The 27,069-nt window shown below is 44.0% G+C and overlaps 1 protein-coding gene across 1 annotated transcript in view; it reads right to left on the bottom strand.

Annotated features, from left to right (window-relative positions):
- The window catches only part of TM9SF4 (transmembrane 9 superfamily member 4), a 51,275-nt gene that overhangs the window by 15,390 nt on the left and 8,816 nt on the right, over window positions 1–27,069 (bottom strand). The window contains exons 2-5 of the mRNA XM_063959080.1: window positions 13,006–13,119; window positions 12,824–12,923; window positions 12,207–12,375; window positions 11,262–11,391 (exon numbers count right to left, since the gene is read on the bottom strand). Of these exons, the coding sequence (XP_063815150.1) occupies window positions 11,262–11,391; window positions 12,207–12,375; window positions 12,824–12,923; window positions 13,006–13,119 (513 nt within the window). The remainder of the gene's footprint in view (window positions 1–11,261; window positions 11,392–12,206; window positions 12,376–12,823; window positions 12,924–13,005; window positions 13,120–27,069) is intronic.

Consider the following 27,069-nt stretch of genomic DNA (forward strand, 5'->3'; position numbering starts at 1 on the left):
AGGTGAATCTACCTACAAAGCACAGAGAAGACACGCAGGAGAGTTAAGGCCATATAACTATTGGTATATGTTTCACATTTAAAAATGTCCCCAGAATCTCCAGTCATGAAAGGTTGCAGAGACAGGACTGGGAGCATGACGTGAAGATGCTGGTGGAGTAAAGAAGGTTTGTATCACCTGTGAACCCTCACCAGCATCTGTAAAAAAGAGGCTCCTATAATACAGGCGATGATAGGCCCTGGAAACTAGTTTTTTTACTCCAGACATAGCGTGTTACTGGAGTTGGGAGCAAAGTAAAAAAAAAAAAAAAGCAAGTAACCACGTTCCTAAATAAATCAAATTGCCATGCAAGGGATGCAAATATATTATTTTGGATGCAGGGCAGATACTGGCTGCCTTTGCATGTAACCCACAAATACTGGGCAGCTTTCTCTATAAATAGCAGTTTGGACATGCCCCTCTCACATCTAAATCTCTCTACACATTACATCTGCCCCACCTGCAGTGTAGCATGGTGTTACCCAGGTGCACAGTTATTGTCCTTTTTGCTTTACTCCCATCTAAGAATCAAACCCAAAAAACGAGATTTATGGTAAGAACTTACCATTGTTAAATCTCTTTCTGCGAGGTACACTGGGCTCCACAGAGAATGACATTGGGGTGTAAAGTAGGATCTTGATCCGAGGCACCAACAGGTTAAAAGCTTTGGACTATTCCCAGAATGCTTAGTGCCGCCTCCTCTATAACCCCGCCTCCGTGCACAGGAGCTCAGTTTTTGTTAACCAGTCCAATGCAGTAGCAGGCAAAAGAGGCGACAACGGTTAGTAGCCACATACACCACACGCTCACGACAGAAGAAAGTGTCAGCGGCTAAAGCCATACCAACCCAAAGAAGCTAAGTGCGTCAGGGTAGGCGCCCTGTGGAGCCCAGTGTACCTCGCAGAAAGAGATTTAACAACAGTAAGTTCTTACCATAAACCTCATTTTCTGCTGCTGGGTACACTGGGCTCCACAAGGAATGACATTGGGGATGTACTAAAGCAGTTCCTTATGGGAGGGGACGCACTGTAGCGGGCACAAGAACCCGGTGTCCAAAGGAAGCATCCTGGGAGGCGGAAGTATCGAAGGCATAGAACCTTATGAATGTGTTCACTGAGGACCACATAGCCGCCTTCCACAATTGTTCAAGAGTCGCACCACGGCGGGCCACCCAAGAAGATCCAACCGTCCGAGTAGAATGGGCCTTAATGGTAGCAGGAGCTGGAAGGCCAGCATGTACATAAGCATGTGCAATCACCATTCTAATCCATCTGGCCAGGGTCTGCTTGTGAGCAGGCCAGCCACGTTTGTGAAATCCAAACAGAACAAAGAGAATCAGACTTCCTGATGGAGGCAGTTCTCTTCACGTAGATACGGAGAGCCCGTACCATATCCAAAGACCGCTCTTTGGAAGACAATTCAGGAGAGGCAAAGGCCGGAACCACAATCTCCTGATTAAGGTGGAAAGAAGACACAACCTTTAGGTAAATACCCAGGACGTGTTCTAAGAACCGCCCGATCACGGTGAAAAATCAGATATGGTGACCTACAAGACAAGGCACCCAAATCCGACACCCGTCTAGCAGAGGCAATAGCCAGCAGAAACAATACCTTAAGAGAAAGCCACTTACGGTCTGCAGATTCAAGAGGCTCAAACGGAGACCCTTGCAACGCCTCCAAAATCACCGACAAGTCCCAAGGGGCCACAGGCGGGACATAGGGAGGTTGAATCCGCAACACACCCTGAGTGAAAGTATGTACATCAGGTAAAGTCGCAATTTTTCTCTGGAACCAAACTGACAAGGCAGAAATATGAACCTTGATGGAGGCCAGACGAAGGCCCAAGTCCAGGCCCTGTTGTAGAAAGGCCAAAAGTTTGGCCGTACTAAACTTGTAAGCGTCATGATTGTTAGATGCGCACCAAGCAAAGTAAGAATTCTAGATCCTATGGTAAATCCGAGCAGAAGACTGTTTCCGGGCCTTCAACATGGTTTGAATGACCGCCTCAAGACAGAAGCTTCAAGAGCCACGCCGTCAAAGCCAACCGGGCTAAAGCCTGATATACACAGGGGCCCTGAACGAGGAGATCTGGGCGCTGTGGAAGTAGAAGGGGATGCTCTATCGAGAGACTCTGGAGTTCTGAGAACCAATGCCGTCTGGGCCACACGGGAGCGATCAGAAGTAGGAGTCCTCCTCCTTGCTTGAACTTCCTTATTACACTGGGCAGGAGTGACACCGGAGGGAACACATATGGCAGCCGAAAGTTCCATGGAATTGCCAGTGCGTCCACTAACACTGCTAGAGAATCCCTGGTCCTTGCTCCGAAGACCGCAACCTTGTGATTGTGTCGAGACGCCATCAGGTCCACATCTGGAAGGCCCCACCTGTCCACGAGGATTTTAAACACTTCTGGATGGGGGCTCCACTCTCCGGCGTGTACGTCCTGACGACTGAGAAAGTCCGCTTCCCAGTTTAGGACCCCCGGAATGAATACTGCCGATATGGCTGGCAGATGGCGTTCCGCCCACTGAAGAATCCGTGATACTTCCCTCATTGCCATGCGGCTTCGAGTGCCGCCTTGAGGATGTACTCCTCCTTGGTACACCGACCCTGAATGGAGTGTTGCTCTAACACCGCCCCCAACCTCTCAGACTAGCATCCGTCGTCAGAAGGACCCAGTTGGAGATCCAGAAGGGACAACCCCTGCTCAATCGTTGGTCCTGAAGCCACCAGCTCAGTGACAGACGGACCTCCGGAGACAAGGAGATCATTTGAGACCTGATCCGGTGAGGCAGGCCGTCCCACTTGGCAAGAATCAGCTTCTGCAGAGGGCGGGAATGGAATTGAGCGTACTCTACCATGTCGAAAGCCGATACCATGAGAACCAGCACTTGCATTGCCGGATGGATCGACACTGGCGAACGAGATAGGAAGCATCGAATCCTGTCCTGAAGCTTCAGGACTCTCTCCTGAGACAAGAACAACCGCTGGTTGTGAGTGTCCAACAACGCCCCCCAGGTGCACCACGCTCTGAGCAGGGACCAGGGAAGATTTCTTCCAGTTGATGAGCCACCCGTGGGCTTGCTGAAACTGGATAGTCAGATCCAGATGGCCTAGGAGAATTTCTGGGGAATTTGCCAGGAACAACAAGTCGTCCAGGTACGGTAGGATCCTGACCCCTTGACGGCGGAGCACAGCCGTCATTACCACCATGACCTTGGTGAAGACTCGCGGAGCCGTGGTCAAACCAAAAGGTAACGCCCGAAATTGGTAATGGAGGTTGCCAACCGCAAACCTCAGGAATTGCTGATGCGACATTGCAAAGGGAATATGCAGGTAAGCATCCTGTATGTCCAGGGAGACCATATAATCCCCAGGTTCCAATGCCAAAACAATAGAGATAAGAGTTTCCATATGAAACTTGGAGACCCTCACAAAGTTGTTCAAGGACTTGAGGTTGAGAATGAGCCGGGAGGACCCATTCGGTTTCGGGACTAGGAACAGCGGTAAATAGTACCCCTTGCCTCTCTGAGCCAGAGGCACCTGTACTACCACTCCTGTGTCCAGGAGGGACTGTACCACCGAATGAAGCGTTTTTGCCTTCACCTGATCCGAAGGGACGTTTGTCAGGCAAAATCGATGAGTGGGACGATTTTTGAAGGATAGTAGTTCCCGGCAGAGCTGAGGATACCAACAGCCGCGCCACCTGCGAATCCACTGGCGGGGGTGTTTCCCAATTTTTACTTAGCTCCGCAGCAAGGGGATAGCGAGCCAGCATCTTCTTGTGAGGCGTGAATTTCCTTCCTGGATTTTCCCAGGACTCCTGACGTATGTCAACTAAATGATCAGAATGAGGTAAAACTTGTTTAACCACTTTCTGACGTTTAAATCTGTTCGGTTTCTTAGGGGCAGCATCAGGCTCCGGATCATCAGTAATTTGAAGAATGAGCCTGATAGCCTCCAACAAGTCAGGAACATCCACCTGTGAAACAGATTCCCCATCAGAAGCGTCAGGATCAGAATCTGTGGGATCAGTATAAACGACATCCTCATCAGACGAGGTGTCTGGGACGTTGGTGGATTGTGAGGAAGTAATGGCTCGCTTAGAGGACCCCTTGGTCTTTGGCGGGCGAGGGTTAGACTTCTGAGTAGTCAGTGATTGGTTCAATTGCTGTAACTGAGCAGACAGCTGATCTGCCCATGGCGGGTTACCCGGGGGGACCATAAGCGGTTGTACCAGCACAGGAGGTCCCATAGGGGGCGTTAGTCTAGTTACCAGCGTATTCGAAAGTGTGGAGAAAGTAGCCCAAGGTGGGTCATTTTGAACCTCCGTTGCTACGATCCAACTGGGGGGTAAGGAACCCCCAGAACTTGAACCCTCAGCTGTTATGTTATCCTCAAATGTGTCTGCAGCGTCATCACCACACAATGTGGGATCAGCCCCAGCACCATTGCCCTTTGTAGCCGACATATCCGAAAGCTCAATGCAGGGCAACCCAGTAAAATATCTCTATAACTGGGGGGTTTTCTTCCCAGATGTGGCTCCTTCTCTGGATCTTAGGGTATGTTCACATGGATATGAAACACATGGAAAAAATAAAGGGAAAACACATGTGTGGAATTGTTTTTGATTGATGTTCTTTGTGTATAAATTTAAGATAACACTTTTCAGCTTATATAAAATGTGAATAAATTCTGGGGACTATTTTTGGAGTAATTTTTAGGTTAGGAGATCTATTTGATGACGGCGGTGGAATATGTGCATACCTCACTTACACAGTGAGGAATGAATAGAAGCACATCAAGGTATCTTTTATGTAGCACATTCAATTTTTCTTAGGAAAAAATTGTGAATATGATGTCCAACCACAGCGTACCTCACTTACTCAGTGAGAGGAAAATTAAATGCATATAGCAGTTTCTTTATCTCAATAATGGAAGCACATCAAGGTATAATTCTTTCTCTGTTGTGAACAATATGAATATGGCTGCTAATTACAGCGTACCTCACTTACTCAGTGAGAGGACGGTAGATGTATATAGTGGTTTCTTTGTTATATGTAATATGGCGTACCATTACTCACAGTGGAACGTATGTGGATCCTCATATCATGGTATCTTTGCATCAACCACACCGGTAACACGATATAAAAACCAGCAAAAGAATTTATTATACAAGCAAGTAAAAAATTATTATAAAATTAGTAAAAAATTCCAGCATTGAGCAGGGGAAGTGTGCAGATCTGACAAGGGGACCCTCTGTTTGGAGAGCAAAGTTCAGGTTCCTTGCTCTGGGTCGAATTTTAAATATATTTAAAGTGGGGTCTTACCTTCTCAGAGGAGCACATAAAGTTCACCTGCACCAAGGCCTCCTTAGCCAACGCGTTTCGAGTAAAAAATCTTTTTCAAGGCTTGAAAAAGAGTTTTTACTCGAAACGCGTTGGCTAAGGAGGCCTTGGTGCAGGTGAACTTTATGTGCTCCTCTGAGAAGGTAAGACCCCACTTTAAATAGATTTAAAATTCGACCCAGAGCAAGGAACCGGAACTTTGCTCTCCAAACAGAGGGTCCCCTTGTCAGATCTGCACACTTCCCCTGCTCAATGCTGGAATTTTTTACTAATTTTATAATAATTTTTTACTTGCTTGTATAATAAATTCTTTTGCTGGTTTTTATATCGTGTTACCGGTGTGGTTGATGCAAAGATACCATGATATGAGGATCCACATACGTTCCACTGTGAGTAATGGTACGCCATATTACATATAACAAAGAAACCACTATATACATCTACCGTCCTCTCACTGAGTAAGTGAGGTACGCTGTAATTAGCAGCCATATTCATATAGTTCACAACAGAGAAAGAATTATACCTTGATGTGCTTCCATTATTGAGATAAAGAAACTGCTATATGCATTTAATTTTCCTCTCACTGAGTAAGTGAGGTACGCTGTGGTTGGACATCATATTCACAATTTTTTCCTAAGAAAAATTGAATGTGCTACATAAAAGATACCTTGATGTGCTTCTATTCATTCCTCACTGTGTAAGTGAGGTATGCACATATTCCACCGCCGTCATCAAATAGATCTCCTAACCTAAAAATTACTCCAAAAACAGTCCCCAGAATTTATTCACATTTTATATAAGCTGAAAAGTGTTATCTTAAATTTATACACAAAGAACATCAATCAAAAACAATTCCACACATGTGTTTTCCCTTTATTTTTTCCATGTGTTTCATATCCATGTGAACATACCCTAAGATCCAGAGAAGGAGCCACATCTGGGAAGAAAAACCCCCAGTTATAGAGATAAGTATACCTCTGGGTTCCTCTTTCTACTATTTTTTCCATCCTCACAGACACAGTAGCGCCATCTTCTTCACAACTTCCATATTTTTCACTAGAATCATTTTTTGACTAAATTGGGATAAGTCAAATCGTGGAGTAAAGAGGCTGCCACCGTGTCAAATGAAGCGCCAGTAATATTCCAAAACAAACCATTTTCCAGTAAAATATCAGCAGCACAATACCCGACAAGAACACCCTGCGCAGTGTAACAGCACAAACAGGGAATTCTAGAGGTATATGGTGACTAAAAATCACAGAGAAAAATACACACTGAGTATATCTTGTGAAATACCTATATTGAATGATAAACCTGATGCACCTAGCCCCCTCAGGTTCTAGAATATAGGGATAGCAATCTGAGTGAGATACACGAAATGGAGGTCACACAGCAGCTATATGCACACACACACAGTCAAAATGTACAATGCAGAAATTATGCCATGCAATAAAACTGCACTGGACTAGCAATACACAGTAGTACTAAGTATAGCTATACACTCAATAGATATAACAATGCACAGTAAAGACTGGATGTATATCACAGGGTACTTGTACTAAATAACCCTGACTAAATGCACTGTTTCTTAACTAACAACTGTCAGCAGACATGTAGAATACTTAAGTGTCCTGTAAAATGCACAGCGCTGACATGCAGGCGGCTTTACAGAGGAGGATTTGCCCAAACAGTCCCAGGATCAGCTCAGCTTGACCTAATGGCGCCCAAACGCTGACAGGGAGTGAGATATGCAGCTCCAGGGCAGGAACATTTACTCTAAATGGCGCCCTGGGGCTGGGGGAGGGGCTACAGGTCAAAGACTTATCCCCCCTGCTGGACTTCACCACCGGGTACTGTGGGCTACATAATAAACGTTTTTTTATCAAAACCGACCTGTGCCCTTGCCCTGGTGGTCTAGTGGGGTCCCTGTACTGCCACAGCGTCCACGCCAGCGCGCGCGGCCCGCCTCCCACCGGCCGTGCGGGATCGCGATTTCTAGCGGGTCCCATCTGAGGGACCCACTTACCTCCTCCCTGAGTGCAGCCACACGATCCTGGAGAGCAGCGGTGGTGTGTGTGACTAACTTGAGAGAAACCGGAGCCTCCGCTGTAGGTACCCGGCAACCAGGGCGCGGGAGTGTACAGTGCCGCTGGGGGAGGTGATGGAGCTGTAGCAGAAGATGTCTGACTGACATCTAACACTGACAGTGCCTCTGCTGCAGCCCTTGAAGTCTTAATTTTTCACTTTAAAAGCTCTTCTCAGGGCTGCTGGAGCAGCCCCCTTGTTGTCTGCCTGCACTGCATGGCACCAACTACAAAACTGAGCTCTTGTGCACGGAGGTGGGGTTATAGAGGAGGCGGCGCTATGCATTCTGGGAACAGTCAAAGCTTTTAGCCTGTTGGTGCCTCGGATCAAGATCCTACGCTACACCCCAATGTCATTCCCTGTGGAGCACAGTGTACCCCGCAGCAGAAACTACATTTTTTTTTTGTACTAGCTGAAACCATCATGCCTTACTCCTGCAGCGATTATCATACCCCAGCGATTATGCCATTAATGTATTCCTAAAGGCAGAAATAGTGCATCTTATCTAGGTCATACTCTTTCTACATTCAGCAAAAATACCTGGTCCATTTCAAGGCTCAGTAAGCACCTATAAAAATATCCATCAAATTCTCATCATGAGTCCCCCTCAGTTCTCTGTGCTCCTTCCCCCTTTGAGACACTGTGCCTCCTTTTCCCTTTACGGATGATTTATTACACAAACAATGAATGGGAAGAAGATCTCTTCTGGGATGAAGTGCATAATCACTGTTAGAATCACCAGGCCCTGAAGATCCCTGTATCCTTATCCATTGCTACTGTCACCATAACTTTAAATAGACATTCAGTAAAGCCAACATGAAATATCCTAGCATAATAGCGTATTTAACCATTGTTTCCTCACTCAAAAAGTGCATTTGCATTTGTCAAGTGTATTCGTAGAGAAACTTACTTCCCACTTGTATGATAAACCAGACATATTTACTTCCATAAAAAGCATGACATCACCTGAGGAGTGCTACACACCCCCACTCACACCCTTCCGATATAGACCAAATACACCCTATTTTGTACTATCATCACCTGTCACACACCTCTGTTTTCAGCTTCTAGTCAGCGCAGCTTCACGTGTACAGCTGCCATGAAATAAAATGGCATCTAGCAACTTAATCCCAGACCAAGGACTGCCTAGTGCTAACAGGTTAAAAAGCTTAATGGATGGTGTTTGACCAGAATTGCAGTTAATGTCCAAGCTATAATGTACATCACTCTGCATCTTCAGCATGCTGCCAAGTCCTAACTCTGCTAAACTCACAATACAGAAGATGCCTGAGGAATATGAAAAACTGGAGCAGAATTTTTTCAACATCGTTCATTTGTAAGGTGCAAAAAAAAAACTCTGCTGTACTGGACAGTCACAAATCACACCCAAAAAAGTTTTCAAATGAAGGGAGAGGTGAGACAGGGTAAAGAGGGCCCTGCATTTGAGGGTTTACACAATACAGGGAAGGAACAATGCTGATAATAGTAGCAAGTGGAGACTGGAACGGTAGCTGTTAGAACACTTAGGGGGGAGATGTACTAAGCAGTGAAAAGAGTGGAGAAGTGAGCCAGTGGAGAAGTTGCCCATGGCAACCAATCGGCTGCTCTCTATAATTTTATAGTATGCAAATTATAACTGTTACTTCAATGCTGATTGGTTGCCATGGACAACTTCGCCAAACTTTTCACTGCTTAGTACAGCTTCTTAGGGGAGAGTTGCATCAAGCCTTAGAGAGAGACAAAGTGGAGTAATTGCTCAATCCACCAGATTTTAACTCTCATTTCAAAGACTGTGCCTAATAAATATTGCAGCTCATTGGTTGCTGTGGCCACCTTCACCACTTTATCACACGCCACGGCTATGATACTTGGAGGCAGGTGGAGGTAGGGTAGGCTACAGTATAAGAGGTGGATACTGAGAGAGTGACTGATTTGTCACACACTTAAAATCTTGGAGAAAGATAAAGTACCAACCAATCCACTTCTGACAATTTCCAAACACAGCCTGTAAAATGGCAGGTAGAAGCCCATTTGTTGGTACTTTACTTCTCTCTAAGCTTTGATACATCACCCCCTATATGAGAAGAAAAAGATTGTCATTAACTCGCGGGGAGTCTAAAGTTCTGTTCAATTTACGACTTGTAGGCATAATCTACCATGGACCAAGGAGAAGAAGTAGAAAGCATAGACACTAAATATAGCATCTAATACCCTCAAACATGCCACACTATCATATTCCATCTGTATAAACAAGCGTGGAGAATGGGGCAAATGTTCTCCCCTAAGTCTAGCTTGGATCTGATACTTGGGCCTAATTCTGAGTTGATCGCAGCAGCAAATTTGTTACCAGTTGGGCAAAACCACGTGTACTGCAGGGGGGGCAGATATAACATGTGCAGAGAGAGTTAGATTTGGGTGGGGTGTGTTCAAACTGAAATCTAAATTGCAGTGTAAAAATAAAGCAGCCAGTATTTATCCGGCATAGAAACAAAATAACCCACCCAAATCTAACGAATAGTGTGTTAAATTTTGGGCACCATATTATAAAAAAAAAAAAGATATCGGGGAACTAGAATGAGTTCAATGGCAGCCTACTAAATTGATTAAAGGGTTAGAGACACTGGGGTATGATAAAAGGCTTACTAGGTTAAATACGTATACACTAGAAAAGAGGTGTCTAAGAGGAGACATTATTAATATCTTCAAATATGTAAAGGGTCATTACAAGACGTTATCAGGGGATTTGTTTATTAAAAGAACTCTGTATAGGACGCGTGGGCACTCGCTGAGGCTAGAGGAGAGAAAATTCCGTACACAACGTAGGAAAGAGTTCTTCACGGTAAGGGCAATAAAAATTTGGAACTCCCTGCCGGAGAAGGTAATAATGGTGGACTCTGTAAATGCATTTAAAAATGGATTGGACAAATTTCTAACTGGAAAAAGTATCCAGGGCTATAGCATTTGGACAAATTTCTAACTGGAAAAAGTATCCAGGGCTATAGCATTTAACATACAGACATTAAATATCTGGGAGTGGTAAGAATCATAGTTGTCAATTGGTACTAAACCATTACTTCACCAGGTGCATTATAATATGAACAGCTTAACACAGAATACAGGTTGAACCCGATGGGCATTTTGCCTCTTTTCAACCTCACTATCTATGGGGGTCATTCCGAGTTGATCACACGCTGCAACTTTTTGACGCCCCTGCGATCAACTAGACGCCGCCTATGGGTGGAGTGTTTTTTTGCATAGCAAGGCTGCGATCGCTTGTGCAGCCCTGCTATGCAAAAAAAGTTTTGTGCAGAATAAGACCATGGTATGAGTTACTTACCTTGTGCGATGAATCCAGCGTTGATGGTCCCGAAATTGACGTCAGACATCCGCCCTCCAAACGCTTGGACACACGTGCGTTCACCGCACCACTCCCAGAAAACGGTCAGTTGATGCACCGAAACGCCTTCCTCCTGTCGCTAGCGGCGTCGCTGCCTGGCGACAGCCGTCTCCAGGCAACGACGCACCTGTGCAGTTCCGACCCGATCGCGCAGCTGCGACGAAGCACAGCGTGCGATCGGGTCGGAATGATCCCCTATGTATGTAACTCTCTCTGCACATGTTATATCTGCCACACCTGCAGTGCACATGGTTTTGCAAAACTGCCAACAAATTTGCTGCTGCAATCAACTCTGAATTACCCCCCTAATTCCCAAAAACTGCAGCATCCAGAGACATAAGTAATACATGCAGCCAAATATAAGCCAACCAATGCACTGATTGCACATTTACCTTATTGTTGTCTGTGAACCCCAATCTATAGCCATGCTCAAACTGAACATCTCGCTCCTTCTTCTTCTCCTCCTCCTCATGGACAAGATGCACATCTAGCCTGGTGGCCACGGGTAAGTTATCTGCTATTCTGTATACACACAAATCAATTAAATTAATAACAACAAGATTTAATACATGGTGTAAAAAAAAAAAAGAGAGGGGTGGGGGGGGAGGGGGTTGAAAGAGTTTACAAAACTATATGCTAATAAATACCTATATAAACTGGCACAATAATCTGTCCTCCGAGTCGACTGTTACATGTCAATTATTAAATTGACTGAAACGTTGTATGTGAAAGTCCATTTCCAAACAATAGCTTTATCATGCAGCCCAAAAAACATTCAAAGGATATCATAGAACAGCTTATTCAAAAGGGAATGTTGTATGAAGATTTGAAAGACTTAACATACCCCGACATCAATCATAAAGAAAAGGAGACTGTAGTACAAATATATTTTTTATATGCGTACATAGACATATACAGTATATATTATTTATTTGATTGCTACACAATTAAACCTCCGCATAATGCAGTGTTTCGCCAATGTTTTCACCAGCACAAGTGGCACAGAGCAGAATATTGTCCTAAATACCTTCTGTAGTCGTATGCCAAGCCCATCATTATATACCTCATAATAATACTTATACCTCATTGTTCAATGGGGGGGTATTCAATTGTTTGAAAAATCAGTTCGGTGTCTGTTTTTTCCTATCTAATAGACAGGAAAAAAAACAGACACCCAACCGACTTTTCAAATATTTAAATTCCACCCAATATGTTAGTACAAATCTAATGTTTTGTAAACTGACAGAAGCAAACATTTTATTGATATTATTCTACATAGTGAATGGAAGTTGTAGAACAAGTAACACATTGAAAAAGCTACACGAGAAAGAACTCACAAATGGACATAATAATCCTCTTGTATACGTTCTGCAATCAATTTGCTCTCCTCCACTTTAAGCACCACTGGATCACTAGGATTCTTGCACAAAATCTCACATTTCTTATTACTGTTCATTAACACCTTGAAAGGAGTGTTAACAATCCGATCCCCTCGCAGCACCTCACCTAATGGCAGACAGAACAAGCAGTTAAGCACAACAACAGACACCATGTTAGTATGAAGAGCCCAGGTACATCACAATTCTAAACACAAAGTGCTGTCACCATGTAGTTTGCAAACCCTCCACCTATCCCTCAGGCTCCAAATAAACTTCACATCACCTCACCACAAGCTCCTCCTACACCCCTACCATCTACCCAACCCAAGCCCCACCTACAGCCCCCTCCACCCTACTCGGGAACTACCTGATCCCCGACCCAACACCAAATTCACCTATACAGCACCTCTACCCAACCCAGGCACCACCGCCATACACCTGGTATCCATCTACTGTATACCTCATCTGTAGCCACCCTGAGCTCCATCTACACCAGGTTCCACCAACAACCCACCTCTAGCAACCCAAAATCCACCCAGGGTTCCATCTACATACAGCACTCTTACACTCCTTACCCAGATTTTCTGCCTTGTAAGTGACCTGAGGAGGCCGGCAGAATGGAAGGGAGTAGTATTCATAGGGCAGCTGAGTCCGAGAGCTTGTCAGCTTCACAGCCTGTAGAAGAAATTGAACATGGATATCAGCCAAGAGTTACTAGTTTTTACCACCATAAAGAATTATACAGTTGGAAACTTACCTTTAAGTCTACAGGGTCATCTTGCCGAAAATTTATTGGTGCTACTCCTGGCACATAAAATGCGCCAATTCCATAAAAGAGGGAGAGGCTTAGTAGCAGCCACAAACTCCTTACCTACAAAACAGAAGTGCACGTGAATTATACAATCCTGTAAAGCACCAGTACATACAGTAGCATGAACTAGAAATGTGCCATGTCCTGCGAGAAGTGGAGTAGCAAATGCGTCCCAAGACAAAGAGGCTAGGCTTGATATGAGGAGAGTTCCAAATGTCAGAAATACGCCCTCCAGATTTGCTTGAGTAAGCAAAAAAAAAAAAAAAAAAAACTATACCATAGAGATTCTAGCAAAATTAAAGCATTGCAAAACCATGAAAATGAAACCAATTACCAAGAAAACGTTAAGTATGAGTACAATGGCTTCAAGGATTATTTGTAGGTTACTGTAAATGCCATTTGCATATATCTCTCAGCGACAGTAAGATTAGGTTATGCAAGCGGGGCCAGATTTATGTTGTGGGCAGGGAGCAGTTTGGGAGCTGCTTGACCTAAACTGCTTAGAGTTTATAATGCCAAAAAATATAGAAACCCAGCACAACAGAACACATGTAGAACAAGAAAATGGTGTTGTCACATCCAGTCGGATTAAAACCCCATGGAATTTATGATCACTTTAGTATAGACTGCCTACACAATAACATCAGCCATATCCCAGTTTCTCTCACGTCAGTGTTGTGCAAACACTACTGCACAGACTGCCTGTAACTGATATCAATTCAACCTCACCTGGAGCAGTGCATGGTGGGTTTGGGATCATCTCACACACTTGTTCAGAATCTATTAATGCTCCCTATCATCCCAATGATTAGCAACACCTTCCTTCTTATAATAACCAACTATATTACATATATGAGATCAAATCCTCATAGAGAGGGGAAAGGAGAGAGAAACCAGGTACAATCTGAGGTGCACTCAACCCAACTCACAAATTTTCATTATTGTGTATCATAATTGTTATTGTCTAAGTGTATATCCCCAGCAGTAATGTCAAATAAAGGCTCAAATGCCCAATAACCTGAATCAATGTTTAAAATTATTGTTATTATGGGACTCAATTGTCCTTTATTAATAATAGAGCGAAATATTAAAATCTCAAAGAAAAAGAAAATTACATGTGACAAGAAATAAATGAAATGTGAATAAAGATTAAAAAACACAAAGCTAATGTGTTGTTCCCTTTATATGTTTACTTGTATTTGTTTTAAATGTGCATACACACACATTATATATATATATATATATATATATATATATATATATATATATATATATATATATATTACTGCAGCACTGTGCCAGTGCTAAATTAGTATGAGACCTATAATTTTCGTGTTGACTGGAACTTATACAATGTAATAGAGGGAGATGCTACCTTGCTTTAGAATCACAGACTGATGCATCAAATTGTAACCATGCTGTTCAAATATTGCAACAATGAATCAATATTCCTGCCCCTCAGGCTATGAGTGCAATGAGATATTACTGGTATTGTAAGTTAAGGAATAAATGAAACAGTGTTGCTAAGTATGTGATTCAAGCCTTAGATCCTAGAACACCACACAGTGCAGATAGACTTGCATAATACTGTGTGAGTTATCTAGGCATAGAGAGAACTGATGGGGGAGGTGTCTTAAAGATGGCAGCACATGTAGAATCATGTACGGACAAATTGTATATCATATATATCGTCAGTTCACGATGATAAACTATATCTCTGCCATATAATAAATTGTGTCTACTTGGTAAATTACAGCAGCATTGATTATCCGCTGCTAATCTTTATAATGCTTTGCAGAGAAATATTCAAAAGGTGTACAGGGAAAATAAGTTGGTGTCTCCCCTATGATATAAATCCACAGTGATTAATTATCTTGCTCCACTGTATTTAATTGTGTCCATCCGATATTTCACAACAATACTCAATGTCCACTAGTAAATCGTGCACCCCTTATTCCTGCACTGCATACATACATAGGTATTTCTTATAATGTAAATTAGCAGCAATGAGCTTTGATATTGAGCAGTGTTAAATTGTATTCATGCAAGACATATTAATAATTTTTAAGTATCACTGATCATATTCAAATATATGTGCATGCAATGATGTTACACTTCATATATGAATACCAATAGCTTAGACACATATGGCTCCTAGTAACATGCTATAGGTCTCAATTATATATCGTGTATCATTCGCACATAGATATTATTCATAAATTAGGGAACACATAGCTTTCATAGCTTGAAAGCTATGTGTTCCCTAATTTATGAATAATATCTATGTGCGAATGATACACGATATATAATTGAGACCTATAGCATGTTACTAGGAGCCATATGTGTCTAAGCTATTGAGGGATTTTTTTAAATGCAAGTGTCCCACATTCAGCAGGGCTTTAAGTATACGCTGTTGGCTACCATCTCATTAATATTCAATAAGAGAGACGACGGGGGGATTGTGTCGAATATAGAAGAGAATAAAATAACTTCTCTTTTAGATAATTCATACGCAACATTGTCCCCATGCTGAGTGGACACTAAGTGTAATTGTTAATCATATACACAGTGTTATTTATCCACATAAGGGGGTATTATCTCCTGGCATCCATATGAAGTACAATATATCTGCGCAAATGTATATTTGAATATGGTCAGCGATATTTAAGAGTCAGTAATATGTCTTGTATGGGCACAGTTTAATACTGTTCAGCGTTGGAGCTTACTGCTGTTAACCCTTATTATATTATATGAAGTACCAACGTATTACACAGCGGATATTCAGTGTATTTATAAATCATATACACACTGCTGTTTACCTGCATACAGGGGCATGACCTCCTGGTATTCATATATGAAGTGTAACATCATTGCATGCACATATATTTGAATATGATCAGTGATACTCAAAAATTATTAATATGTCTTGCATGAATACAATTTAACACTGCTCAATATCAAAGCTTATTGCTGCTAATTTACATTATAAGAAATACCTATGTATGTATGTATGCAGTGCAGGAATAAGGGGTGCACGATTTACTAGTGGACATTGAGTATTGTTGTGAAATATCAGATGGACACAATTAAATACAGTGGAGCAAGATAATTAATCACTGTGGATTTATATCATAGGGGAGACACCAACTTATTTTCCCTATACACCTTTTGAATATTTCTCTGCAAAGCATTATAAAGATTAGCAGCGGATAATCAATGCTGCTGTAATTTACCAAGTAGACACAATTTATTATATGGCAGAGATATAGTTTATCATCGTGAACTGACGATATATAGGATATACAATTTGTCCATACATGATTCTACATGTGCTGCCATCTCTAAGACACCTCCCCCATCAGTTCTCTCTATGCCTAGATAACTCACACAGGGGCATATTTATTAAGCCTGGTGAAGTGATAAAGTGGAAGGTGATAACGCACCAACCAATCAGCTTCTAACTTCTATGTTACAGGCTGGGTTTGAAAAATGACAGTTAGGAGCTGACTGGATGGTGCGTTATCACCTTCTGCTTTATCACTTCACCAGGCTTAATAAATCTGCCCCACAGTATTATGCAAGTCTATCTGTACTGTGTGGTGTTCTAGGATCTAAGGCTTGAATCACATACTTAGCAACACTGTTTCATTTATTCCTTAACTTACAATACCAGTAATATCTCATTGCACTCATAGCCTGAGGGGCAGGAATATTGATTCATTGTTGCAATATTTGAACAGCATGGTTACAATTTGATGCATCAGTCTGTGATTCTAAAGCAAGGTAGCATCTCCCTCTATTACATTGTATAAGTTCCAGTCAACACGAAAATTATAGGTCTCATACTAATTTAGCACTGGCACAGTGCTGCAGTAATATATATATATATATATATGTGTGTGTATGCACATTTAAAACAAATACAAGTAAACATATAAAGGGAACAACACATTAGCTTTGTGTGTTTTAATCTTTATTCACATTTCATTTATTTCTTGTCACATGTAATTTTCTTTTTCTTTGAGATTTGAATATTTTGCTCTATTATTAATAAAGGACAATTGAGTCCCATAATAACAATAATTTTAAACATTGATTCAGGTTATTGGGCATTTGAGCCTTATTTGACATTACTGCTGGGGATATACACTTAGACAATAACAATTATGATACACAATAATGAAAATTTGTGAGTTGGGTTGAGTGCACCTCAGATTGTACCTGGTTTCTCTCGCCTTTCCCCTCTCTATGAGGATTTGATCTCATATCCCGATTCAAACCAGTTGGTAGCACCTTTAGGAGCCTTCACACCTGTTGCATGTACATATGTTAATCCCTGAAACAGGGGCTTAATTGGATATCATGAAAGGCACCCCAACTTTGTAATACACATTAGAATATATTTATCTTGGTGCGGGTTACTCTCCAGACCTGGTAGGAGCTTTTTTTGCTTGACCAGCATTGGAACTTCTATATATTACATATATACAAGCTACCGAATATGCCAGCAACCGCCTCCCAGCAAACATTCCCTGGTATCCTTTCCTTCTGTTCTCAAGTTAAGCCTCCACATGAACATAAAACAGAATCAGAGTCAAAATAATTTTCTGTTGAAATACTTCTATTGTACAGCATATAACTACACTGAGCTTGACCTTGGAAAACCAAGGTCTGTTCCGTTATATCCAATTTCCAACATGGAAATTCCTGACCTGACAAAATAATTCAGTTAAGAGGCAAAAAAAAAAAAAAAGATAGAGAAGATCATATCATATTCTCTTTCCCTGCTGCCCACACACATGTACAACTCAGCAGTGAAAGGCTGCAGTCTGGGGTTTGGCTGCACTGTAAATAACAGGAACATCCATCAAATCTTTATATCAAAATCTAAACTAGGACCGGATACAGGTGAAATGCAGATTAGAATATCGTGCAAAAGTTCATTTATTTCAGTAATTCAACTTAAAAAGGTGAAACTAATATATTATATAGACTCATTACATGCAAAGTGAGATATTTCAAGCCTTTGGGGTCAATTCAATTCGGCAATTTATGAATAGCGCCGGGAATTAGCTCCCGACGCTATTCAATTCAGCTGCTAGTTACCCGCAATTGTCGGGAATTCTTCACTCATCCCCGGGGATGAGAGAAGAAACCCGACAAAAGTGCTTCCTCGCGGCCGGCGCGAGGCTGATTCTGTCGGGAATCAGCCTCGCGCCGGGGAGTTAAGTCGGAGAATGCCCGTTCTCCCGACAATTCAACCTGTTTAGTCGGCGAGAACGGGACATCACCGACTTAACTGGAGCTGAATTGAATAGCGTCGGGAGCTAATTCCCGGCGCTATTCATAAGTTGCCGAATTGAATTGACCCCTTTATTTGTTATAATTTTGATGATTGTGGCTTACAGTTTAAGATGACCCCAAATCCAAAATCTCAGAAAATTTGAATATTACATAAAATCAATAAAAAAAAATAAGGATTTTGAATACAGAAATGTCGGCCCTTTGAAAAGTATAATCATGCATATGTACTCAGTACTTGGTTTGGGACCCTTTTGAATGAATTACTGCCTCAATGCGGCAGTGCCTGTGGCACTGCTGAGGTGTTATGGAAGACCAGGATGCTTCAATAGCGGCCTTCAGCTCTTCTGCATTGTTCGGTCTCATGTCTCATCTTTCTCTTGGCAACGCACAATTCTCTATGGGGTTCAGGTCAGGCGAGTTTGCTGGCCAATCCAGCACAGTAACCCCACGGTCATTGAACCAGGTTTTGGTACTTTTGGCAGGTGCCAAGTCCTGCTGGAAAATGAAGTCGGCATCTCCATAAAGCTTGTCTGCTGAAGGAAGCATGAAGTGCTCTAAAATATCCTGGTAGACAGCTGCGTTGGCTCTGGACTAAATAAAGCACAGTGGACCAACACCAGCAGATGACATGGCTCTCCAAATCAACATAGACTGTGGAAACTTCACACTGGACTTCAAGCATTTTGGATTGTGTGCCTCTCCATTCTTCCTCCATACACTGGGACCTTGGTTTACAAATGAGATGCAAAATTTGCTCTCATCAGGAAAGAGGACTTTTGGACCACTGAGCAACAGACCAGTTCTTTTTTTCTTTAGCCCAGGTCCAGAATCCATCTGTGTGTGGTGGCTCTTGATGCACCAATTACAGGCCCAGTCCACTGATTGAGAAGCTCCCCACACTTTTGAATGGCCTTATCCTGACAACCTTCTCCAGGCTGCGGTCGTCCCTGCTGCTTGTGCACCCTTTTCTTCCACACTTTTCCCTTCCACTTAACTTTCTATTAATGTGCTTTGATACAGCACTTTGAGAACATCCATCTTCTTTTGCAATTTCCTTTAGAGGCTTTCCCTCCTTGTGGAGGGTGTCAATGATGGTTTTCTGCACAACTGTCAGGTCAGCAGTCTTCCCCATGATTGTGAATTCTACTGAACCAGACTGATAGACCATTTAAAGGCTCAGGAACCCTTTGCATGTGGTTTGGATTAATTAGCTGATTAGGGTGTGACTACAATATTTAACTTTTTCAACATATTCTAATTTTCTGAGATTTTGGATTTGGGGTTATCTTAAGCTGCAAGACACAATCAAACTTATAACAAATAAAGGCTTGAAATATCTCACTTTGCATGTAATGAGTCTATATAATATATTAGTTTCACCTTTTAAGTTGAATTACTGAAATAAATGAACTTTTGCACGATATTCTAATTTTCTGAGTTTCACCTGCAGTTGTACAGCTATGACTCCCTAGTGTTGGAAGGTACTGAAATATACATGCTGTGCTCTTGTTCTAGCTGTCAATCACATTTCCAAAGATTAGGAAAATTTCAATAAACGTTAAGAATTGGAGGCAAACATTATTTCATTTTTGTTCTTTTGTTTGAGCAGGCTGGAAAGAATGGTTATCAGTGCTCTTCCCACAGCCGGGCAGCACCATGAGCACCCATTGGGGGAGGAATACCGACATGTGGGGAAGGACATCACAGGAGGCAAGCAGCAGCCCACCGAGCACCCTCTCACCCACTGCCCAGCAGGCTCCGCGTAGGAGAGGGGGAGACTGCAAGTCTACAGTGGTGGGGGCGGCTTAGCATAACGACTGCCTCTAATGCCCATGGCACCAGTGCATTCTGCAAGTTGAGCCAGCACTAGGTGCTGTAAGAAAAATGCCGGGCAGTGCACCCATCAAAAATGCCCTGGGAAGAACACTGCTTAATGAGATCACCAGGACTTTTTTCTTTTATATACCATAGTGACCAGTATTTGCTTAGCCTTATGTTACTCACATAGCTGAACTCAGCCCTTCGCAGCACGTTTAAGATCCTTAGAAGACCTAAAATACTGGCTAGTTGCAGATGTATCAATGAACGTGGAGAACAGAAACAGCCACAAAGAAAAAAACATAAGCTACAGGAAAATATTGGCCATACTGACCATGATTAGACAGTACAAAAAAAAAAAAACCCCAACAACAGCACTTTCAATCTGCAACACCATAAAAGAATGAACTGAGAAAATTCTCAGCAACAAACTAAACAGTGGCTGATACCTTTACAGCAAAAGGTCCACTTTCATACTTTCCTTTTATTACCATCCCTCCTCCTAACTCTCCGGTCTCTACCCTCTTCTCCCCCTCTAGATTGTAAGCGCATGCAAGCAGGGCATTCTGACTTTTGTCTTCTCTACATAATTATGCTAATAGCACACTTATGTATTTAAGATGGAAATGTGTTTGTCTCAGCCTGTACTTACGTAATTTGTTTTCTCCTCTTTTCCTTTTGTATGACCCTTGTGGGGCCTCATAAATAAAAGCCAATAATTAAACCCAAAGCCTCGCTACCTTACCATTCATCTGTAGAAGAGGAGGCTGTTCTATTTTGTAACAAAGGTTATTAACTTTCTGAAACATCTTAGATCTGTGTTTCTTTAATTGAGATTATCCAAGTTAATAAAAAAAACACCAACAAACTGTATGTCACTGAATAAGAGTAGCTTTAACACAAACACTTACTAAACAAAGGGGTTAAAAGACGGAATCCGGTCAGGATCCCGATGGTAGGCTGGGGTAAGGGAGGGTTAGCATACTTACCCAATCCCTGTTGGGATTCCAATTATTGGGATGCCAAGGTCGTTATTCTGGCCACTGGCATTTCAGCCCCAACCCAAAGAGACTGTACATACGGGCTAAAAGTCTTAACACACAAGTGAAGTATGTGAGGGAATCCAATTGATTTTGGATTCGTTTAAGTAATAGTTGCTTGACGGGCAATATTTAATTGTTCTGCCAATGGGCTCAAGTGCAGGCACTCCTTATTGTTTCCACATGCTCCCAAAGTATTGGGAGTGCTGCCGAAACTGCAGTTTTGGCACCCAAAAGCCCAACTTGGGGCAGATTTCTGCTCTCTGCCCCAGGAGGGTGCAATCAGAAATAAATGGTGCCCGCAGTGTTCGTACCCATCAGCAAAAATAAATGAATAGCTTTAGAAAGGAGCGGTGGGCACCCAAAAATAAGAATTTACTTACCGATAATTCTATTTCTCGTAGTCCGTAGTGGATGCTGGGAACTCCGTAAGGACCATGGGGAATAGCGGCTCCGCAGAAGACTGGGCACAAAAGTAAAGCTTTAGGACTACCTGGTGTGCACTGGCTCCTCCCCCTATGACCCTCCTCCAAGCCTCAGTTAGGATACTGTGCCCGGACGAGCGTACACAATAAGGAAGGATTTTGAATCCCGGGTAAGACTCATACCGTACAACTTGTGATCTGAACCCAGTTAACAGCATGATAACAGAGGAGCCTCTGGAAAGATGGCTCACAACAACAATAACCCGATTTAGTTAACAATAACTATGTACAAGTATTGCAGACAATCCGCACTTGGGATGGGCGCCCAGCATCCACTACGGACTACGAGAAATAGAATTATCGGTAAGTAAATTCTTATTTTCTCTGACGTCCTAGTGGATGCTGGGAACTCCGTAAGGACCATGGGGATTATACCAAAGCTCCCAAACGGGCGGGAGAGTGCGGATGACTCTGCAGCACCGAATGAGAGAACTCCAGGTCCTCCTCAGCCAGGGTATCAAATTTGTAGAATTTAGCAAACGTGTTTGCCCCTGACCAAGTAGCTGCTCGGCAAAGTTGTAAAGCCGAGACCCCTCGGGCAGCCGCCCAAGATGAGCCCACCTTCCTTGTGGAATGGGCTTTTACAGATTTTGGCTGTGGCAGGCCTGCCACAGAATGTGCAAGCTGAATTGTACTACAAATCCAACGAGCAATAGTCTGCTTAGAAGCATGAGCACCCAGCTTGTTGGGTGCATACAGGATAAACAGGGAGTCAGATTTTCTGACTCCAGCCGTCCTGGAAACATATATTTTCAGGGCCCTGACAACGTCCAGCAACTTGGAGTCCTCCAAGTCCCTAGTAGCCGCAGGTACCACAATAGGCTGGTTCAGGTGAAACGCTGACACCACCTTAAGGAGAAATTGTGGACGAGTCCTCAATTCTGCCCCGTCCGTATGAAAAATCAGGTAAGGGCTTTTATAAGATAAAGCCGCCAATTCTGACACGCGCCTGGCCGAAGCCAGGGCCAACAGCATGACCACTTTTCATGCGAGATATTTCAAATCCACAGATTTAAGCGGTTCAAACCAATGTGATTTTAGGAACCCCAAAACTACATTGAGATCCCAAGGTGCCACTGGAGGCACAAAAGGAGGCTGTATATGCAGCACCCCCTTGACAACGTCTGAACTTCAGGAACTGAAGCCAGTTCTTTCTGGAAGAAAATCGACCGGGCCGAAATCTGAACCTTAATGGATCCTAATTTTTAGGCCCATAGACACTCCTGTTTGCAGGAAATGCAGGAATCGACCCAGTTGAAATTCCTCCGTTGGGGCCTTCCTGGCCTCGCACCACGCAACATATTTCCGCCAAATGCGGTGATAATGCTTTGCAGTCACATCCTTCCTGGCTTTGATCAGGGTAGGAATGACTTCTTCCGGAATGCCTTTTTCCTTCAGGATCCGGCGTTCAACCGCCATGCCGTCAAACGCAGCCGCGGTAAGTCTTGGAACAGACAGGGTCCTTGCTGGAGCAGGTCCCTTCTTAGAGGTAGAGGCCACGGGTCCTCTGTGAGCATCTCTTGAAGTTCCGGGTACCAAGTCCTTCTTGGCCAATCCGGAGCCACGAGTATAGTTCTTACTCCTCTCCGTCTTATAATTCTCAGTACCTTGGGTATGAGAGGCAGAGGAGGGAAACGCATACACTGACTGGTACACCCATGGTGTTACCAGAGCGTCCACAGCTATTGCCTGAGGGTCCCTTGACCTGGCGCAATACCTGTCCAATTTTTTGTTGAGGCGGGACGCCATCATGTCCACCTTTGGTTATTTCCAACGGTTTACAATCATGTGGAAGACTTCTGGGTGAAGTCCCCACTCTCCCAGGTGGAGGTCGTGCCTGCTGAGGAAGTCTGCTTCCCAGTTGTCCACTCCCGGAATGAACACTGCTGACAGTGCTATCACATGATTTTCCGCCCAGCGAAGAATCCTTGCAGCTTCTGCCATTGCCCTCCTGCTTCTTGTGCCGCCCTGTCTGTTCACGTGGGCGACTGCCGTGATGTTGTCCGACTGGATCAGCACCGGCTGACCTTGAAGCAGAGGTCTTGCTTGGCTTAGGGCATTGTAAATGGCCCTCAGCTCCAGGATATTTATGTGAAGTGATGTCTCCAGGCTTGACCACAAGCCCTGGAAATTTCTTCCCTGTGTGACTGCTCCCCAGCCTCGCAGGCTGGCATCCGTGGTCACCAGGACCCAGTCCTGAATGCCGAATCTGCGGCCCTCTAGAAGATGAGCACTCTGCAACCACCACAGGAGAGACACCCTTGTCTTTGGTGACAGGGTTATCCGCTGATGCATCTGAAGATGCGATCCGGACCATTTGTCCAGCAGGTCCCACTGGAAAGTTCTTGCGTGGAATCTGCCGAAAGGGATTGCTTCGTAGGAAGCCACCATTTTTCCCAGGACCCTTGTGATTTTAGGAGGTTTCTGACTAGTTCGGATAACTCCCTGGCTTTCTCCTCCGGGAGAAACACCTTTTTCTGGACTGTGTCCAGGATCATCCCTAGGAATAGAAGACATGTCGTCGGGATCAGCTGCGATTTTGGAATATTGAGAATCCAACCGTGCTGCGGCAACACTACTTGAGATAGTGCTACCCCGACTACCAATTGTTCCCTGGATCTTGCCCTTATCAGGAGATCGTCCAAGTACGGGATAACTAAAACTCCCTTCCTTCGAAGGAGTATCATCATTTCGGCCATTACCTTGGTAAAGACCCGGGGTGCCGTGGACAATCCAAACGGCAGCGTCTGAAACTGATAGTGACAGTTCTGTACCACGAACCTGAGGTACCCTTAGTGATAAGGGCAAATTTGGGACATGGAGGTAAGCATCCCTGATGTCTCGGGACACCATATAGTCCCCTTCTTCCCGGTTCGTTATCACTGCTCTGAGTGACTCCATCTTGATTTGAACCTTTGTAAGTGTTCAAATTTTTTTAGATTTAGAATAGGTCTCACCTAGCCTTCTGGCTTCAGTACCACAATATAGTGTGGAATAATACCCCTTTTCTTGTTGTAGGAGGGGTAATTTAATTCTCACCTGCTGGGAATACAGCTCGTGAATTGTTTCCCATACTGCCTCCTTGTCGGAGGGAGACCTTGGTAAAGCAGACTTCAGGAGCCTGCGCAGGGGAAACGTCTCGACATTCCAATCTGTACCCCTGGGATACTACTTGTAGGATCCAGGGGTCCTGTACGGTCTCAGCGTCCTGCTGAGAGCTTGTCAGAAGCGGTGGAACGCTTCTGTTCCTGGGAATGGGCTGCCTGCTGCAGTCTTCTTCCCTTTCCTCTATCCCTGGGCAGATATGACTCTGATAGGGACGAAAGGACTGAAGCTGAAAAGACGGTGTCTTTTTCTGCAGAGATGTGACTTAGGGTAAAACCGGTGGATTTTCCAGCAGTTGCCGTGGCCACCAGGTCCGATGGACCGACCCCAAATAACTCCTCTTCCTTTATACGGCAATACACCTTTGTGCCGTTTGGAATCTGCATCACCTGACCACTGTCGTGTCCATAAACATCTTCTGGCAGATATGGACATCGCACTTACTCTTGATGCCAGAGTGCAAATATCCCTCTGTGCATCTCGCATATATAGAAATGCATCCTTTAAATGCTCTATAGTCAATAAAATACTGTCCCTGTCAAGGGTATCAATATTTTTAGTCAGGGAATCCGACCAAGCCACCCCAGCTCTGCACATCCAGGCTGAGGCGATCGCTGGTCGCAGTATAACACCAGTATGTGTGTATATACTTTTTATGATATTTTCCAGCCTCCTGTCAGCTGGCTCCTTGAGGACGGCCCTATCTATAGACGGTACCGCCACTTGTTCTGATAAGCGTGTGAGCGCCTTATCCACCCTAAGGGGTGTTTCCCAACGCGCCCTAACTTCTGGCGGGAAAGGGTATACCGCCCATATTTTCTATCGGGGGGAACCCACGCATCATCACACACTTCATTTAATTTATCTGATTCAGGAAAAACTACGGTAGTTTTTTCACATCCCACATAATACCCTCTTTTGTGGTACTTGTAGTATCAGAAATATGTAACACCTCCTTCATTGCCCTTAACGTGTGGCCCTAATAAGGAATACGTTTGTTTATTCACCGTCGACACTGGATTCAGTGTCCCTGTCTGTGTCTGTGTCGACCGACTAAAGTAAACGGGCGTTTTAAAACCCCTGACGGTGTTTTTGAGACGTCTGGACCGGTACTAATTGTTTGTCGGCCGTCTCATGTCGTCAACCGACCTTGCCGCGTGTTGACATTATCACGTAATTCCCTAAATAAGCCATCCATTCCGGTGTCGACTCCCTAGAGAGTGACATCACCATTACAGGCAATTTCTCCGCCTCCTCACCAACATCGTCCTCATACATGTCGACACACACGTACCGACACACAGCACACACACAGGGAATGCTCTGATAGAGGACAGGACCTACTAGCCCTTTGGAGAGACAGAGGGAGAGTTTGCCAGCACACACCAAAAACGCTATAATTATATAGGGACAACCTTATATAAGTGTTTTCCCTTATAGCATCTTTTTTATATATTTCTAACGCCAAATTAGTGCCCCCCCCTCTCTGTTTTAACCCTGTTTCTGTAGTGCAGTGCAGGGGAGAGCCTGGGAGCCTTCCCTCCAGCCTTTCTGTGAGGGAAAATGGCGCTGTGTGCTGAGGAGATAGGCCCCGCCCCTTTTTCGGCGGCCTCGTCTCCCGCTCTTAACGGATTCTGGCAGGGGTTAAATATCTCCATATAGCCCCCGGAGGCTATATGTGAGGTATTTTTAGCCAAAAATAGGTTTTCATTGCCTCCCAGGGCGCCCCCCTCCCAGCGCCCTGCACCCTCAGTGACTGCCGTGTGAAGTGTGCTGAGAGGAAATGGCGCACAGCTGCAGTGCTGTGCGCTACCTTAAGAAGACTGAGGAGTCTTCATGCCGCCGATTCTGGACCTTCTTCTTGTTTCAGCATCTGCAAGGGGGCCGGCGGCGAGGCTCCGGTGACCATCCAGGCTGTACCTGTGATCGTCCCTCTGGAGCTAATGTCCAGTAGCCAAAGAAGCCAATCCATCCTGCACGCAGGCGAGTTCACTTCTTCTCCCCTAAGTCCCTCGTTGCAGTGATCCTGTTGCCAGCAGGACTCACTGTAAAATAAAAAACCTAAGCTAAACTTTTCTAAGCAGCTCTTTAGGAGAGCCACCTAGATTGCACCCTTCTCGGCCGGGCACAAAAATCTAACTGAGGCTTGGAGGAGGGTCATAGGGGGAGGAGCCAGTGCACACCACCTGATCCTAAAGCTTTACTTTTTGTGCCCTGTCTCCTGCGGAGCCGCTATTCCCCATGGTCCTTTCAGGAAC

The sequence above is a fragment of the Pseudophryne corroboree genome, chromosome 3 (genome assembly GCF_028390025.1).
Source record: "Pseudophryne corroboree isolate aPseCor3 chromosome 3, aPseCor3.hap2, whole genome shotgun sequence".
In the NCBI taxonomy this organism is placed as follows: Eukaryota; Metazoa; Chordata; class Amphibia; order Anura; family Myobatrachidae; genus Pseudophryne; species Pseudophryne corroboree.